Source organism: Moschus berezovskii, chromosome 22 (genome assembly GCF_049115385.1).
Source record: "Moschus berezovskii isolate FMDL1 chromosome 22, NW_MosBer_1.0, whole genome shotgun sequence".
In the NCBI taxonomy this organism is placed as follows: Eukaryota; Metazoa; Chordata; class Mammalia; order Artiodactyla; family Moschidae; genus Moschus; species Moschus berezovskii.
Window position 1 is genome coordinate 18,661,608 of NC_142481.1, and position 17,890 is coordinate 18,679,497.

A 17,890-nucleotide genomic window follows, 5' to 3' on the forward strand; every position below is an offset into this window, starting at 1 on the left:
TGAAATGTGCTTTGGCCTCACAGGGCTGCTTCCTCTCTTTACAAATCACAATATGGACACGAGTGTGTTCAGGTTGATTTTGATATGTTTATGAGCTAAACCTGAAAACATTGTCATCAGTCAGCCAAGTCTGTTAAATATGAACCAAACTGGAATTTAAAGAACACCCATATCACTGGCTCATAGCTCAGCACCACCATGGAGAACAGAAACCACATTAGATTCATAGTCTCACTACGTGCTCTTGGGGTCAGATTTATGAATGTCTCAAAACTCACAAACTTGCTTTTACCAACCCTGGCCCTGAAAAATAGGATACAAACCTCTGCGTCACTCCTCCTCAGCAGGCTGGGAAGCCCCAAGAGCAGGGCCTGGGTCCTCCATCTGTAGCTTCCCAGTGTAAACACGAGCTGACTGACTGGCGGCTGCTGGTTTCTGAGACTGCCGCTCAGAGGTACACTGTCCTTTGCGTCCCTTGCCTGACTAGCTCCTAGGCCAAGAAGTTGTCCCAATGTCTATCCTGGGAGAAGCTAGGGCAGCCTGCTCTGTGCAAAGCCCCATTAGGCACACCCAGATTCAGAGACTAATGGTGCTACTTTACTTCCCTAAGTTGAATTCCCATTGTATTAATACCTGTCATCTTCTAAAATCAATCAAAACAGGTAAACTGAGCAAATTGGTGACATTTGAGCTCCTCTAAAAGTTCACTCACCTTCATTACTTTATACTGTGACACTCTCCCCACTGTCACGGTTTAAACCAGCTTACAGTCTCTGAACTAACAGGGCAGGGAGATCCCGCAACACTGGATCCAGACACGATTAGACAGATGTGAGCTACGACTGCAGGGTTTTGCGTAAAGAGCAGCTTTTCTTTCAGGCGGACAACCCATGGAGACAGGGACGAAAGCCATGTAAAACTGACACACAGAGACAACACAGCACACTCATTTCCTACATGCTGGGAACTGAGCCTCAGTACTCAAAGTAGCCGAACATTGGAGGAAACAAGTCTCCCATCTTTCTGTTTCCCCCTAGATTCTGTCTTGCAGACACGCATCCCCTCTGCCACTTAGTTCCTTCCCACTCTTCATGATGGAGCCACAATTTAGATATACTGAATCTGGAACGATAGAGAAATGATTAAAAAAAATAGTTCTATGTGGAAACCCTACCAAGGCCCTTAACATGGAGGGGCTAGATTAGATGAGCCAGCGGTGATGTTTTAAAATTCGCTTTCTAAACGAAGTACCGTGGGATTTAAAGTTGCCAGTTTTCACAGCAGAACTTTACAATCAGACACACCAAATGTGTGGCATGGGAATTTGTACTTTAAAAAATGCTCCTCAGCTGATTCTGGCAAGAGATTTATGAACGACTGATGGAGAACAGGAGGAATTGCTAATTCCTATGTGATAATCAGTTTCCAACATGCTGACAGTATTCCTGGTAGTAAGGTTCTTTTCCTTTCACATACCATATAGATTCTTTAGTAAAGATTTTTTTTTTTTTAAATCTGGGGTCGGGGGGATTCCCCACTCATTGCCTTTCCATGCAGAGGGACTTTAGTATTTCTCTAAATGGAAGGGACACTGATGCACTTTGGACTGGATAATTGATTAAGGGGCACCGTCCAGCAGAGCACAGGACATTTACCATCCTGGCCCTTACTCTTTAAATGTCAGTGGTGTCTCAAATCATTCAAATCATCGTGATAACCAGAACATCTGCTTTCACATTTCTAAATGCTCCCCAATGTCAGTTCACCCCTGATTAAGAGCTAGTGAGCTGAACGAAAATTCCTGACCTCTCTTGCTAGCCCTCACATCAAGTTGTGCTTTTGGAGGGAGATATGGCCTCTCCAAAGACAAGTTTGGAGGAGAATCAGCCCTCGCCTTTTCCCTCTTTTGCACCTGCCTGCCTGTAGAGCATGCATTCTAGCCTGAGGTTGCCAGTTTGGCCTGTATCTGGCTGGCTTAATCTTCTCATATCATGGATTGTAACTAAGGAGCTGGCTGCATGCTAGGAGGGGGAGAAAGGGCTTCTAGCTTTACCTAAACACCTATGACAATATATAAATCCTAGGAAAAGAGAAATTAATTTTGCTAATTTTAAGGAATATAAACCCTTACGTGTTAAAGATGCCTTGTATTGTATTTCTTTCTATTGTAAGGAGAATATTAGTGTTTAAAGAGAAAGAACTTTGACGAACATTTTTTATTGAATAATTTTATTCTGTCTCAGAATAAAAACCTGCTTTAATATTGTAAGGTGCACTGCAGGTATGTCATGCTGCCAGCTATTACTGGGGTACCAAATGCCCCAGAAGGCTTGGAAAAAGGCATGAATTCATACTTTCAGAGCATGTAGAATTGGTATTTACAGGTTTTTTTTTCTTCAAAGTAGCCCAGGATATCTCCGACAGTCTACACAGTTACTGTCACAGCATTTGCTTTGATGTTCTGAATGTCTCAGAAATGTGTTCAATATCATGATTTGTGGGTCCTCCAAAAGATTTTGTTGTTAACATGCTAGCAAACAGTATTAAACAATATCATCTAAACTATGGCTGCCAAGTACTGGACCTCAATACTGAAACTGAATTACAAAACATTTTCTTGTAGAGCCATACAAAAGATATAAAATTAAAACTAAAAATATCAACCACCTTTAAATATTTCAATTCTCCTACAGTGCAGTTTTTTGTATCTTTACCACTACTGATTATCTTAAGGAGAAAGTTAACAAAAATCAAAATAGATACAAATATTTAAATCTTTGGATCCCTTTATTCCATGGCCTTCATAAAAACACAAAAGTGGCCAGATTCCCCCCCATAGCTTAAAATAGCAAAAAGATTTACTAATAATTTATCATTAGCAATGAACTCTATACTGAGTCATTTGTGGGTCACAGGCCTAAGGACCAGTGTTATGGTATCTCATAGGTTGCCAAAATAATTTCTAACACTCTGAATCCTCTTGAAATATAATGGAATGAGTCAAGGTATCACAACAAACTCCAGGCATATCAGGGAGAACAGGTTAATTGACACCTAGTTTTATTGTCTTAAAAAAGGGGGGATACTTATTTGAAAATACAGCTAATACATTCTTATCTATGATTATTTATATTTGTATACTGAAAATATCTATTATTTGGATAAATCCTGTGATATGCCATTTGCTACAAAATAAAGTTGTTACAACAAGCATGAGTAATTTATCCTTTTTAGATAATGAATGTATCAAATCTTCATTTATGTTCTAAACATTAAAAAAAAAAAAATCAGCACATCTTAAGCCTGAAAAGCTATGAAAAAAAGACCCACCCACAGTTCTGCTCCTCAGCACATCAACTTCTGCAAGGACACAGTATGTTTGCTGACTTTAAAATGTTTATTCTTTAAAAAATTAGTTGCTTTTTATACAGCTATACAAAGTTCTTAATGTTTCTTTGGCAATGGAATATAATGGAATTTTACAACTATATAAAAAAGTTACCTTTGCCTAAGAAACAGTATTTACTGTGTATACATAGTTGACTGACAAAATTCTCTACCATCCAGCACCCTAATTAATTGACGAAATAAGCTACCTCAAAAGGGATATTACAGGATTTCCAAAAAAGAAAGAAAGAAAAAAAAGAGAAAAGGAAAGAAAAGATATAGACAGACACACACACACACATACACACGCACACCCTTCTGTGGCTCAAAACACAGTATCACGGCCCTATCTGCAGGTAACTTGCAGGAATTGCCAAATACAATTTAGTGATAAGAAAAATCCTTTCAGTGATGAAAAAATACTTATAAGTTTCACTGGAGTACTGCTTTAGTTTAACTATACATAAGAAATTACTTAACCTTCTGCTATTCCAAATATAATTAATGCTCATTTTTTAAGATGAGCCTTCCCCCCCCACCCCCAAAAGTAACTGCATTGTATCTCTGAAATTAAGCAGAAAAACAAACAAACAAAAACCCAGTGCTGGTGACAAATATACAGCAAATTCACTTCTTCATTCTTCTCAAAGACTGAAACCAATTCTCAGGACCACGAAGAACTAGAAATCCATCTATTTTCAAAGACTTGTTTGTAGACTATGCAGCAACTTTGTTGTCTTTCTAAAAAGGGAAAAAAGAATTAGCTCATGTTTCAAACTACTGGGGTTTATTAATGAGTATTTCTCTCTAATTAGTTTAAGTATATTTTTCATTACCTTTAAATTCACCCTCCTCTTAACTTTCATGTATAAATTTGTTTCATTGATTTCCAGGAAACACTTTTTATACCTTACACACTCAGCAGTAGCTCATTATTGTTAACTGTATTTTCCAGTTAATAGAGGTTAAAGCAGTGGTACTGTCTGAGCAAGAAGCTCCCCGGTTAAAATACAGGTAGGCCCTACTACATTTGGTGCTGTCCTAATAATTTCAAAAAATAATTAAGCCTTGAAGATAGTAGTCAAACTCATCAAATACAACTGACAACATATACTGGAAGAAGATCAATAAAATCCCTCAGTCTCTGATATCTTTACTAAGCAATAAAATATCAGGTGGCAAAATAACATTTGTCTTCAAAGTTTCATGCTGGGAGAAAGCAATGATTTGAAAAATTCATTTTAAAAGGACAACTTTTATGAAAATATGAAATATTAAATATGATTAAATAAATATTAAATATTATGATTTTAAATATGAAATCAAGTTCTGAAAACCAGAGCACTGTCTGTGAATTAAAAAAAAAAATACCCAACTAACCAGGGAGAAGAAAGCAATAAAAATTTCAAGGAGCCTCTAGTTTTCCAGTGAGATTAATTCTAAATCAAAGGCCTGTACACAGAGCCAAGGGAAGGGCTTCTCTTTTCCTCAGGAATAGCTGCTACCACGTGCCTGATTTTTACTGCCGATTCTTACCCTGACTGTTAGAAACAAACACTTTCTTTGTGAAAAACTTTATCTGCATATACAAAAACCATCTGTACAATGTTATTAAGTTAGAATACAAACAGCATGGGATTAGTTGATGCAGAAAGAAAGCTGCTGAAGACGATCCTGTTGTCCCCACCAAGGCCAAAATTCACATGCCCCCATTTTTTTTTTACCTTTCAGAAAGCTGTATGATCAATCCAGACCTTTTAGGGTTGAAATGCTGTGGTTTTCTGAAAGGTGAAAAAAAAAAAAAAGGAAGCAAGAAAGACAAGAAAAGAGGGAGGGAGGAGGCAGAAGGAGGGGGAGACAGAGAGGCAGCAAGAAGGAAAGGAGAAGATAAAAGGGGCAAGGGAGAGAGAAAGTACTATGCTGAGTCATTTCAGATACTTGTCTCTGGACCCTCTGTGAGGAACAGAAGACTCAAATGGAAGGCAACCTATCTATCTCATCCACCATGGCGGCTCAACCTCCCTAGCAGCAGCATATAAAATGATAGTGGACTACTCTACTCTCTTATTATGCCCAGCCTCATCTTCCACTCCCAAAAAATAAAGAAAAGAAAAAGCACTACAGGACCAAACTCACCGTAAGTTTATGTTTCTAACACTGCTGCTGCTGCTAAGTCACTTCAGTCGTGTCCGACTCTGTGCGACCCCATAGACGGAAGCCCACCAGGCTTCCCCGTCCCTGGGATTCTCCAGGCAAGAACCCTGGAGTGGGCTGCCATTTCCTTCTCCAATGTGTGAAAGTAAAAAGTGAAAGTGAAGCCGCTCAGTCGTGTCCGACCCTCAGCGACCCCACGGACTACAGCCAACCAGGCTCCTCCATCCATGGGATTTTCTAGGCAATAGTACTGGAGTGGCTTGCCATTACCTTCTCCGGTTTCTAACACTATCCTTAAGGAAAACTCAGAAATCAAGGAGTAAATTTTGGCTTGATTAGCTTGTATCTAGATCAAGGAAGGTAACTCCTCTGGGTTACTGGCTTCCTAACTATCTACTGGGAGGAGGGTGGGAGAGAGGTTCTAGTTTGACTGATGTTTCTGAGGAATCCTTAAAAACAAAAAACCTATGATTCCATCTTCACCCATGTTTGCATTAAACAACCAGACCTACTTATAATGTTTACGTCAGTGAAGCATAAAGAAAAATGCTAACCCATTACAGGAAGGCTGCTGCAAATGTCATTGCACTTCATCTCTGAGAAGAAGTACTAGACATTTCAGAACAAGTTTAATCCTTTGAAGATAAATCTCCTTTATGTAATACTGGTCTCTCACTATTTCCACTTTTAAAGGTGCTGGACGGTATGATCTGGAACGAATACGCTGCTGAGAAGGTCTAGGGTCTAGTGGTAGACAGAAGGATCATTTAACTTTGGAATGAACCAATGAGTACCCACACTGATGGACCTTCAGCCTCACTGAAGGCTGATGTAACTTATTCCTAATCAACACGCTAAGTACTTACTTCAAGCTCACTATGGCTCCACGCTGGCATAGGTGTTCTGGTGGAAAGAAAAGTAAAATACATATTCACTAATGCCAAGAGGTCCCATCTAGTTGGTGATGCAGAACAAAACAAAACACCTGAAACAGGGAATATGGGTATACATAAAATGTGTGGTGACAAAAGCAGATGCCATAGGAGGTCAGAAAAGAAAGAAATAAGAGGCGGAGGGAAGAGAAATTTCTAAGGAGACAGCAAACCTTGGGCAAGACTGAAAGGAAACCCTTGACTTTCAGCTATGTCTATCTTTCCACTTGATTATAATATCAAGAAGGCTCCAAGTGTTTTGTTACCACCAATGTCTAGCACAGAGCTTGGCATATACTAAAAATTCAATATATTTGGTCAATGAATGAAGTTTAGTTGTAATAAGCAACCGTTTAAGAGATGATCAAGAGTTAACCTATTTGAATTAGATAGTTTAAAGGGTAATGGGGCTGGATATAGCAAGTGGGACTCTCATAGGTTAAAAAGAGCAAGCTGTGCAATGTCATGTTAGAACCTTCTAATCATCAGCCTAAGGTCCATTCAGGTTTCACGCCTTGAAACACCCAAGCAGAGGTTGAACTATCTGTCAAGGATATCCTAGTGTGGATAAAGACAAATGCAGGACTTCCCTGGTGGTCCAGCGGTTAATATGTCTGCCAATGCAGGGGACAAGGGTCCAGTCCCTGTCTGGGAAGACCCCACATGCTGCGGGACAACGAAGCCTGTGAGCTGCAACTACTGAAGTCCGTGTGCGCTATATAATCTGGGTTCTGCAACAAGAGAAACCACGGCAACGAGAAACCCGCACATCATAGCACCACAACTAGTGAGCAACCCCCTGCTTGCCACAACTGGAGAAGGCCCATGTGCAGCAACGAAGACCCAGCAGAGCCAAAAAAAGAAAAGGGCTGATGCAGACAACCCCTATGATGCATTCTAATTCTGCAATGTATATGATAGGAGTTTTAACTAAAAGCTCAAGAGGGCTGAACAGTGAGACACGACCTTAAAAAGAAGGTTGGCATTAGTAAACGGATATACCATGCACACAGTTGTTACTGTTCAGATAAAGGGAAGTAATGGTCCAGTCTTAAAGATAACATGGCAGCCATGTTTTTCCAAATATATGAAAAATCATCATGAAGAAGAGTATATATTCTGTGTGTAGAATTAAACTAATGGGTTGATGACAGAGGGAAAAAGATTTTAATTCAAACTCCACGTGTCTGTGAAATTCTAATAATTAAAGCACCCTTGGGGTGGAATGGATGCTCTTAAAAACAGTATTAAGTTCCCAGTCCCTACAGGGGATACCAACAGAAGAGGCGTTCGGTTTGGCCAGGAGGTCACATCTCTCAGATGTTTTCCAAATCTTGAGACTTTAATAGTCTTTAAAAAGTGAATCTGAAATAAATCTGTTCAACTCTCTACCCACAAATGTCAAAACTGAGGGCCTGATAGGTTTAACAACCTAAATCGATGCCATATGGCAAAGATTACAAAAATTCTCATCAGGATCACAGTCTGATTTAAATGTATTTTTTCTCAAACCAAGCTGACTCAGTGTGGTCTTCAACAAAGAGCTGCCATAGGTTCTTCAACAGGTAGTTGATATGCCTGAAGTGAGGTAAAGACAGACTGAAGGTCTGAAGAGCAATCAGTGGGTTACTATGGTAACTGGCAGAAATACCTCAAAGGAATGAATGTGGTAACGTGGACATGGATACTCCACCACCATGGTGACCGAAAGAACACCAAACTGATATGATGGGAAAGTGAGAAGATGATAAGGTCATTCTGAGGAAGGTTAAGTTTAAGCTGATCACAGGACACAATGCAAGTAAATATAGAAATATGTAGGTCAAGGTCCAAGTTGAAAAACTGATTAGAAGCTATGAATAGATCAGCTCAGAGAGCGGAGGGGGAAATGTCTGCAGGAGAGGAGAGAGGGAGGAAGACAGACAGAGAGATCAAGCCTACACAAGAGTACAAACATGAACACGATAGAGCAAACTGAACACTGCAGGCAGAAGGAATGGGTAAAAAGGTTGAGAGATAGGAATAAGCTTGGCATTGAACAAGAGCAAGAAGGTCTGTGTATGTGCAGCGGCATGGATGACAGAAACGGCTTGCAGTCCCACGAGTAACAAGATCTAGAGAAAGTACTAGACTTCGGACCTGGAGAAGCAAGCAGATCATGAAGTACCTTATAGGCTGTGGTGAGGAACATACTTAATTTTTATAATGAAAAATTTCAAAAGTATTCATGGGGGAAAAAAAAAAACCCAGAAAGAAAGACTCCAGGTTGGGTGGGTAGTTATCAGTGTCAAATATTACAGAGTAATGAAGGGCAAATATTTACAAAAAAGCTATTGAATTCGGTAAGCAAAAGGTCACTGGCAACCTCAAGAGGAGTAATAGTGGCAAGTAAGAAGCGTTCCATGGTTCCTAAGACACAGTCTCCAAGTTGGAATGGCCATTTTGGAAGTCAAAAGTCCTGCAGATACATCAGGCTGTGTCTACCATGGGTGGATATCCTGACCTAATGATCTGAGGCTACTTTTCAGGAGTCTTGGCTGTGATGACACAGTATCAAAGGCATTAAAAACAACAGATCCAGCTCTTCCCTTCTGCGGCCATCGCTGAAGCGCCAGCGGCCAAAATGAAGTTCAATCCCTTTGTGACTTCTGACCGAAGCAAGAATTGAAAAGGGCATTTCAATGCGCCTTCCCACATTCGCAGGAAAATTATGTCTTCTCCTCTTTCTAAAGAGCCAAGACAGAAGTACAACGTTCGATCCATGCCCATCCGAAAGGACGATGAAGTTCAGGTTGTACGAGGGCACTACAAAGGGCAGCAAATTGGCAAAGTAGTCCAGGTTTACAGGAAGAAATACATTATCTACATTGAATGAATGCAGCGGGAGAAGGCTAATGGTACAACTGTCCATGTGGGCATTCACCCCAGCAAGGTGGTTATCACCAGACTAAAACTGGACAAAGACCGCAAAAAGATCCTCGAACGTAAAGCCAAATCTCGCCAAGTAGGAAAGGAAAAGGGCAAATATAAGTAAGAAACAATTGAGAAAATGCAAGAATAAAGTCATCTTGTCTACAGCTTTCATTAAAAACTGTTAAAATAATAAAAAAAAAAAACAGATCCAAAAGCCACTATTAATGATCCTTCAAGAGGGATCTCAACAATGACCAGTTTTAAATATAAAAGAGTGAAATTCCTGATAGTGGGTCTTTAAGTTTCTAGCTGCTTTCTGTAATTCCTAATAGACTTCTTTATGATGGAATTTTGATCCTTTCTTTGGTTATATACTTTCCTATCCACTATCCCTAAAGTCAATAACTAGGATACTAACATTGATTTAAAGACTCTTTTAAATAAATTATACATATATTTTTTATACAAGGTCCTACTGTATAGCACAGGAAACTACTTTGCCAATTTGCTGCCCTTTGTAGTGCCCTGTAATAAACCATAATGGAAAGGAATATGAAAAAGACTGTGTATCTGTGTTTGTGTGTGTATATATATAACTGAATGACTTTGCTGTACACCAGAAACTAACATTGTAAATTAGAAATTTCAAGCAGCAGTTTCCATATGCCAATGAGATATTTTTAAGACCATGGTAAAATAAAAAACCACGGAAAATATAGTTGAGTTTTCCACAAAACTAAGATCATGGACTGAGGAACAAATGTACTAGGTTCAAGATCCAGCATCATCACTTATTAGCTAAACTTGGGCAAGTTATTTAATATCTCTTTACCCATTTCCTCATTTGTACACACAAAATACGTTAGCTGGTTAAACGCACAGGTTTGCCTGCCATTCTGGAATATTCTGGAATGTTCTTCCTAGATTCTTTTGGTATTAAAGCATACTTTGTAACATGAAATAAAGGTGATATAATATAGTCCTTTTTTGTATTGTGTAATATCTTTTAGTGATCCTCTGTGCCTCCAACAACAAAACTTTTTAAGAAAAAGAAATTAAGTCAATCTCTCATAGTTTTTTGGAAGAAATTTTACCAGTCCATGACATCTGAAACAATGGTTCTATTACAGAAGATAAAAATATATTTCTCTCACTTTCTCCAATTGAAAAGAAAATAGTTTAAAAAATTAGATCCATTAGCCAAGAAGTTACTGCTCCTTAAAATTATACAAATATCATAATCAAGTATATCCTCCACTGAAAAGTCAAATGGAAATTATACAAATGTCCTAGAAATACTCATTCCCAATAGATAAAAATTTAAAACATTTTCAGTTTCCTACAACTGCAAGCCAACCCCAAAGCATGTAATCATACTTACCCTATACTCAAAATCTGCAAACTCCCTGCCCCCACGACCTCCTCTGAATCCACCACGAAATCCTCGAGGAGTGGTGAAGGTTCCACCTCGGCCACTACCACGTCCTCGGCCACCACGGAAACCAAGACCCCCTCTGCCTCTGTACCCTCCACGGCCACGGTTTGGACGAAGCGGGATTCCAAATGTTTCTGCATTTAATCTTCTCTCTTCAGCCCAGGTTGGTCTCCGTTCTCTATTATGAGGACAAATAATCTTTAGTATATCAAGTTTTTTTTTTTTTGTAGTGTATCAACTTTTAAAGAACATTTGCCAGCAAGACTATGTAGCACTTAATTTCCAAATTGAGGCTAAGTAATTCCTAAGCATCAAAACCCCACAAAAAACAACAAAAAACCCACAAAAGTACCTAAGTCATCACAAGCTGTCCATGGCAAAATGTTCCTATTATATTCTGTTATACTTCATGTGAATGCATGACTGGTATTGTTTATTGCAAATACAGCTGATGATAGAAACTGAATAGCCTCAATAAATGGGATTGGCAGTTGACTCTACCCTCCAATCAGCCTCAAAGGAAGGGAAAGGAAACCCTGCCTCAGGATGGAAGGAGATAAAGGGCTGATTCCCAAGATCCTACTAGGCTCCTGGTCCAACCTCTGGACCTGATGCCTAAAGCTTCTGAATCGCTGCTGCTGGCCTACAGCCCAATCAGATTCAGCATCATCTCCACCCATGTTTAAATTGAAGCAGACAACCACCACTAGGTGGCACCAAAATGCAGCCAGCAGAAGGACAACCTGAACCAGGCAGCAGAAACTCTGGAAATTTGTTATGCTGAGTCCTTTAATTAACCAGTTTTCCGGATTCATATTTACTGCAATAGAGCAGAGTTTTACTACATCAGCAAACTTCAACTGAACTACATTGTAGAGGGGTAAAGTAAAAGGTGTTTAGATGTTAGATGAATGTTCTATTTTAATTACTGATTTTCGAAGGTGAATGCATCCCCAAACAAAAATACATGATTATTTCTTCTTTTCCAAAAGTAATACCATTTAAAATTTTAGTATAAGTTATTTTCTTTTATCAAAACATTAAAAAATTGTAGTCATTAGACTTTTTTTTTTGGTTGCACCACACAGCAAGTGGGATCTTAGTTCTCCAACCATGATCAAATCCGAGCCCATTGGGAAGCACAGATTCTTAACCACTGGACCATCAGGGAAGTCCTTAGGGACTTTTAAGTATTCATTACACTTTGTGACTTTATCAGGAATCACTTCACACTTCAACCTCCTAATTGCATCAGAGCAGCTTAAAAGACTGTACCTATTATCATCACAAGAAATATTATCAAAGAAGGATTTAGTTTTGTCATAATAGCAATTAGGTCCAAGTGGATCTTCTTCATCTGCATTTCCTTCACTGTTTTGGGTATCAACTCCTGAGTCTCCTTTATCTTCACCATTGACAGGCTTCTCCTGTTTCTCAAGTTTATCTTCTAATGAAAAAAAAAAGCACATACCATATAAGTCAAGATTTGGCCTAAATATCCATAATTCACATGGTCAGAAAAGAGCATTCTCTGAGGAGAAAAATAAAAACTCACCTTTCAATTTAAGTTTATTATGAAACTCTCTGTCGATTTCCTCCTTGTTAAATTGTGCATTCGCACTTTCAAAGTCAAAGTCTTTCTCAAATTTCATTGGACCATCTCGTCGAATACCAAATCTTCCTCTGCCACCTCGATGACCCCCACGCCCTCTCCTTGGAGCTGAAGGAGCACCTGGAACTATATTAATAAAGAACAAGCTGGTTTAAAGCAGAAGCTATTATTATGGTCTTTATGGTCAACAACAGAAATGCTTTTAAGTCTCTATATACCTGACTATATTTGTATTTTTTTAAGATAAAAAAGAAATGAAGTTTCACAAACATTTAATATGTAGTAGACTGAGAAGAAAGTGAAAGTTGCTCAGTCACAGCCAAGTCTGTGCAATCCCATGGACTAGACCATCGATGGAATTCTCCAGGCCAGAACAATGGAGTGGGTAGTCGTTCCCTTCTCCAGGGGATCTTCCCAAACCAAGGATCGAACACAGGTCTCCCACACTGCAGGCAAATTCTTTACCAGCTGAGCTACCAGGGAAGTCCAAGAATGCTGGAGTGGGAAGCCTATCCCTTCTCCAGTGGATTTTCCTGACCCAGGAATCGAACTGGGGTCTCCTACATTGCTGGCAGATTCTTTACCAGCTGAGCTACCAGGGAAGCCTCCCTAGACTGAGAAGAGTGCACATAAAATTTATAAATATGAAATTCATAAATGTCCTTAATGAAATTTATACCTATGGGGTATGGATTCAAACATGCTGCTGATACAGTATGGTAGTAGTGGTTTAGTTGCTAAGTCATGTCCGGCTCTTACGACCCCATGGACTGTAGCCCACCAGGCTCCTCTGTCCATGGGGTTCTCCAGGCAAGAATACTGGAGTGGGTTGCCATTTCCTTCTTGAGGGGATATTCCCGACCCACTGATTGAACCTGGGTCTCCCGAATTACAGATAGATTCTCCACCAATTAAGCTATGGCTGATACAGTATACAATCAAATATTTTGGGAGATTTCTGCACTACATTACTTTGTTCTGCTTATATCCCTAATACCTATGAAGTGGCAAATGTATACTGGGTTCTCAAAATTTAGGAAGCCTTTTATGGGAAGAATCATAGAAACCAAGATTTACAGGGAGAAAAATAAATGAGCACATTAGCACAAACTGCAAGATAACCCAAAAGACAAGAAGCACCAGATCTCAACCCCTCCAACCACTTCCTGCTTCACCTCTCTGTCTCTCTCCAAATAGATCCACATCATTCAAGTCTTCCTGTATCTATCCTTTCTCTACAATTTAATACAGTAACAAGATTTCTGAGGCATGGTAAAGCAATACAAAAGTAGCATAAATTACAGTGAAAACTTGAGAATCCAAGTAAGAGGAACAGTTAAGAAAAAAAAATTATAAGAGAAACATGGAATAGTATTTGATGAGTTAACAGAAAAATATGGGCTCCCCTGGTGGCTTAGAAGGTAAAGACTGCCTGCAGTGCAGGAAACCTGGGTTTGATCCCTGGAATGGGAAGATCTCCTGGAGAAGGGAATGACTACCCACTTCAGTATTCTTGCCTGGAAAATACCGAGGACAGAGGAGTCTGGTGGGCTACAGTCCATGGGGTCACAAAGAGTTGGACATGGCTGAGTGACTTTCACTTTTTTCACTTTCAACAGAAAAATATAGAGCACAAAGCAGGATAAATTCAATGATTATAATTATGTGGAATGTTCAACACATAATGACTACAGAGTAATAGACATCTCTGTGCTCACTCGTCTCTAAACAAAACTTTGCAAGTTGTCCAAGTCTGAGAAAACAAACCACAAAAACCCATAGCAGTATAGCCAGACACTTAAATCTGGACAGGCAGGATGTTTAAATATTCAGCTTTACTACTGAAAATGTCTTGGCCATGAGCCAGCAAGTACAGCACGATATTTGTTTTAAATTTTGAAAGGTAGCGAAAGATACTTTTACTTATTGTTTGACATGATTTATTTGCTTGCTTATTTGGCTGTGCTGCATGCCCTGTGGGACCAGTTCCCTGAGCATAGATTGAACTTGGGTCTGTGGCAGTGAAAGTGCAGAGTTCTAACCATTGGACTGCCAGGGAATTCCCTATTTATTTTTGTAACTGAAGTATAGTTGATTCATAATGTTGTATTAGTTTCTGGTGTATAGCAAAGTGATTCAGATAGACAGACACACACATTCCTTCTACATTAAAATATGAAATCTTCATGAATTTGCATGTTTCCTTGTGCAGAAGCCATGCTAACCTTCTCTGTATTGTTCCAATAAACTACATGATTTTTGAATGATGGAAGCATAGCAATTATTTTATCTTGAGAAGAGAGGAGTTCTTTCATTTTTGCAAATTAAAAAAAAAAGTGAAACAGAGTAAAACCAAACCCCAACCTCTGTTAATTCCATGGCACACCACATAAATAAAAACACATATAAAAATGTACAGAAAAAATACAGTGTTTTCTAGCTTTCTAAACTTAAAGATCATCTTCCAATTATTATGTAATTAAGTTGATCACACACTGCCTTTCTTTTTTAACTTGGAAGAGTTTTAAATCATAATTTATTCTCTGCTAATGAATATGAAAATAATAAAACAGATGGATTTGGGGTATGTAACAGATAACCAAAAAGATCAAGTATACAAGTATTAAGTCAATAATTAAGAAAGAAAGTTAAACTTCTTGAATAATTACTTCAAAAAATAAAAGGGGGACTTAATTTAAAATTTATTTATTGAAGTATAGATTTACAAGGCTATGTTCATTTCTGCTATACAGCAAAGTGATTCAGATATATACATATATCTGAAAAAAGAATATATGTATATATTTATCTTTTTCATATTCTTTTCCATTATGGTTTATCACTGGATACTGAACACAGTTCCCAATGATTCCATTCTTTTTTCTTTTCTTCTTGGCTGCGCCATGTGACATGTAGGATTTTAGTTCCCAGAAGAGGGACTGAATCCAGGCCATGGCAGTGAAAGCACCAAGTCCTAACCCATGGACTACCAGTGAATTCCCAATTCCATTTTTAAAAGCATAGAAAAGAAAGCAATTTTTTAATGCTAACATGAAACTGACACAAAAACACAAAAAAATACCAAAGACAGTACAAAAGAGAAAGCCATTAAACAATTTAAAATATAAAAATAAAAGTATACAAATCTCACTAGCAGATATTTAAGAATATATTAAAAGACAATTGCTTACCATCAAGTAGGTTTTATTCCAGACATGTAATGATGATTAAAAAAAAAATCTTTTGAAATAATTAAATTAAAAAATGGAAAAAGTAGTACAGAGTGCCTATTACCCAGCTTCCCCTTCAACAGTAACATCTTGATTATCTATTGTACATTATCAAAAACTGGGAAAAATGAGGACACTGGCACAATATAATTACACTAAGATCTCACAGTCAGGTCTCAACAGTTTTGCATGTACTCATTTTTTGGTAAGTCTTTATGTACAGTTTTATGACCTTTTGCTACATACACAGATCCACAGCACCAGCCCCATAATCAAGATAACACAATGAAACTCTCCTGTGCTACTCCTGTGTACTGAACCTTGCTGTTCTTTCTTAAAAATGGTAATTATACATCATACATTTCAAATGTTTAATTGAAAAGCATAGGATTAGACTTTCAGATCCAAGTAACAACTTACCTATTTGTCTCTTGCTATCATTTCTGAGTTGCTCATTTTCTGGTCTTGAGACTTTATGTACTTCAGCTATAGAATATACAGAAAGTGACAGTCAACTTGGGACACATAATAAAAAGCTTCTGGAAAGTCAGAAATGGAAAAACAAACAAACCCAGAACAAAACCAAAAATCCATATAAACCCACCACCATCACTACTTTGAGTAGAATTTGAAAGACTGAACGAACATTCTCTTAAGTTCAGTTTAAACCTTCCAGGATCATTTCACATAAAGTAAATCTTATAATGAAAATAAGTTGAATGGAAGATGCTGACCGGTCAATAAGAAATAGTAAACAGCTAAAGTTCTACCTCGCCTGTGCTCTTGATTCTCTATTGGTTTTTGGCTGGTAGATGGTAAAGGCCTGGTTGATACAGGGCTCCTCCTCCCAACAGGTGCTGGAGCAGGTAAGTGGGCCGAGGCGGTCTGTACTGCTTGTTCCATGGTTGGGCTTTTTCTCAAAGAGTCTAACTGAGGGCTTGAACGACCTAAAACGTAACCAAAAGATAAGAAACTACCCTAACCTTTGGGGGTTTCAAAATAATCTAGACCCTAAAAAAACATCTAGAGCTTTATTTCCACCAATTCAAATCCTTTCCATAATTTGAATCCATCTACTCATTAGAACAGAGCTTAAAACTGTTTATCTTTAGTGGGCTGGTCACATAACTACTGTAAAAAAAAAAAAGAAAAAAAAGAAATCCCACCAAAACAAAAAACTGTGAAAACTAAATCTGTATTTCTACTTAGTAGAATAAGGATTAACTTTTTTGTTTTTTAAATTGCTGATGGAACAAAATTCCCCATGAATATTATCAAAGAGCATTTAGGCAGATCAGATGCAGGCTTTCCCCAACAACCACAATCACAAGATTATATTGACACTTCAGTCATTATTTTCAGAGGCTTTAACTTTTTTAGTGTTTTCTGAAGATATGTCTAAAGTGGTACACTTATATCTATAAGTATTATAAAGGAAAAAGAATTAGAAAGTACAATGAAGTTCTTCAATACCTTAGGGGCTTGGGTAATTAATACTAAAAGACAAATAAAACCTTCAGATAATTACACAACAACCATACTCAATCTTTGCTACTTGAATGATCTCTAGGCAAGTTTTTGCTTAATATGGGTTTTGTACTTACAAATTCCATTTTTCCTTTTATGAGGTCAGAGCCTGGTCACAGTATGAACAGAAGGGTGTAACACTGGGTGCTCCCATCATGCTTTCGGTCCCCTATGTTTGCTATAAATCTCTGCTCAAGGTATTCTCACATCCCGTGATATTGTATCAAAATAGGTTTTGCTTTAAAAAATTATGCTCACTTTTATGTAAAAGAAAAAAACACCCCAAATATGCTGCAAATGTTACTATCCACCTGTGCTATATGCACAGGCTCCACACTGGTGACCTGGCTGAGAGCTGATAGTACACTGGTGGTTGTGCACCAGGTGCTTCAGGGACTGTTTATCAGTATCCTCCGCTAGTATATGGTTATCTAAAGCATGTAACAACAAATGTGTGTCACTATTTCCAGCATTACATTAGTGTCACAGTTCAGTCTGCCATTAACAGAAAAACTATAATTTTCCCATTAATTATAATGAGAAATCATGGTGCAAGTTTATGTAAGTTTGGACCTAAGAGAAAAATTTCTGTAATTATTTATCACCTTACAGAAGTATTTATTTGTTAAAATAAAGGTGATTTATTTACTGAGCAGGTGTTATGTTTTTTGAAAAGCTTGTTCTTCAGGTAATTCTATTT

The 17,890-nt window shown here is 38.2% G+C and overlaps 1 protein-coding gene, 1 non-coding gene and 1 pseudogene across 6 annotated transcripts in view; 1 reads left to right on the forward strand and 2 right to left on the reverse strand.

Annotated features, from left to right (window-relative positions):
- Positions 1 to 2,768: 2,768 nt before the first annotated feature.
- Positions 2,769 to 17,890, reverse strand: part of LSM14A (LSM14A mRNA processing body assembly factor) — a 53,092-nt gene continuing 37,970 nt past the window's right edge. The window contains exons 5-12 of one of the 5 annotated variants that reach the window (XR_008683957.2): positions 16,434 to 16,610; positions 16,084 to 16,149; positions 12,377 to 12,559; positions 12,097 to 12,268; positions 10,768 to 10,999; positions 6,408 to 6,444; positions 5,112 to 5,168; positions 3,463 to 4,128 (exon numbers count right to left, since the gene is read on the reverse strand). Coding sequence is in view for 4 of the 5 variants with exons in the window: in XM_055412300.2 (XP_055268275.1) it covers positions 6,418 to 6,444; positions 10,768 to 10,999; positions 12,097 to 12,268; positions 12,377 to 12,559; positions 16,084 to 16,149; positions 16,434 to 16,610 (857 nt within the window). In the remaining variant the exon portion in view is untranslated. Of the gene's footprint in view, positions 4,129 to 5,111; positions 5,169 to 6,407; positions 6,445 to 10,767; positions 11,000 to 12,096; positions 12,269 to 12,376; positions 12,560 to 16,083; positions 16,150 to 16,433; positions 16,611 to 17,890 lie in introns of all 5 variants that reach the window. The other 4 variants (XM_055412300.2, XM_055412301.2, XM_055412302.2 and 1 more) reach the window with 4 other exon arrangements.
- LOC148774372 (large ribosomal subunit protein uL24 pseudogene) lies at positions 9,061 to 9,534 on the forward strand (annotated as a pseudogene).
- Positions 14,602 to 14,707, reverse strand: LOC129547415 (U6 spliceosomal RNA). The gene has a single exon (XR_008684088.1). It is a non-coding gene; the product is annotated as a U6 spliceosomal RNA (small nuclear RNA).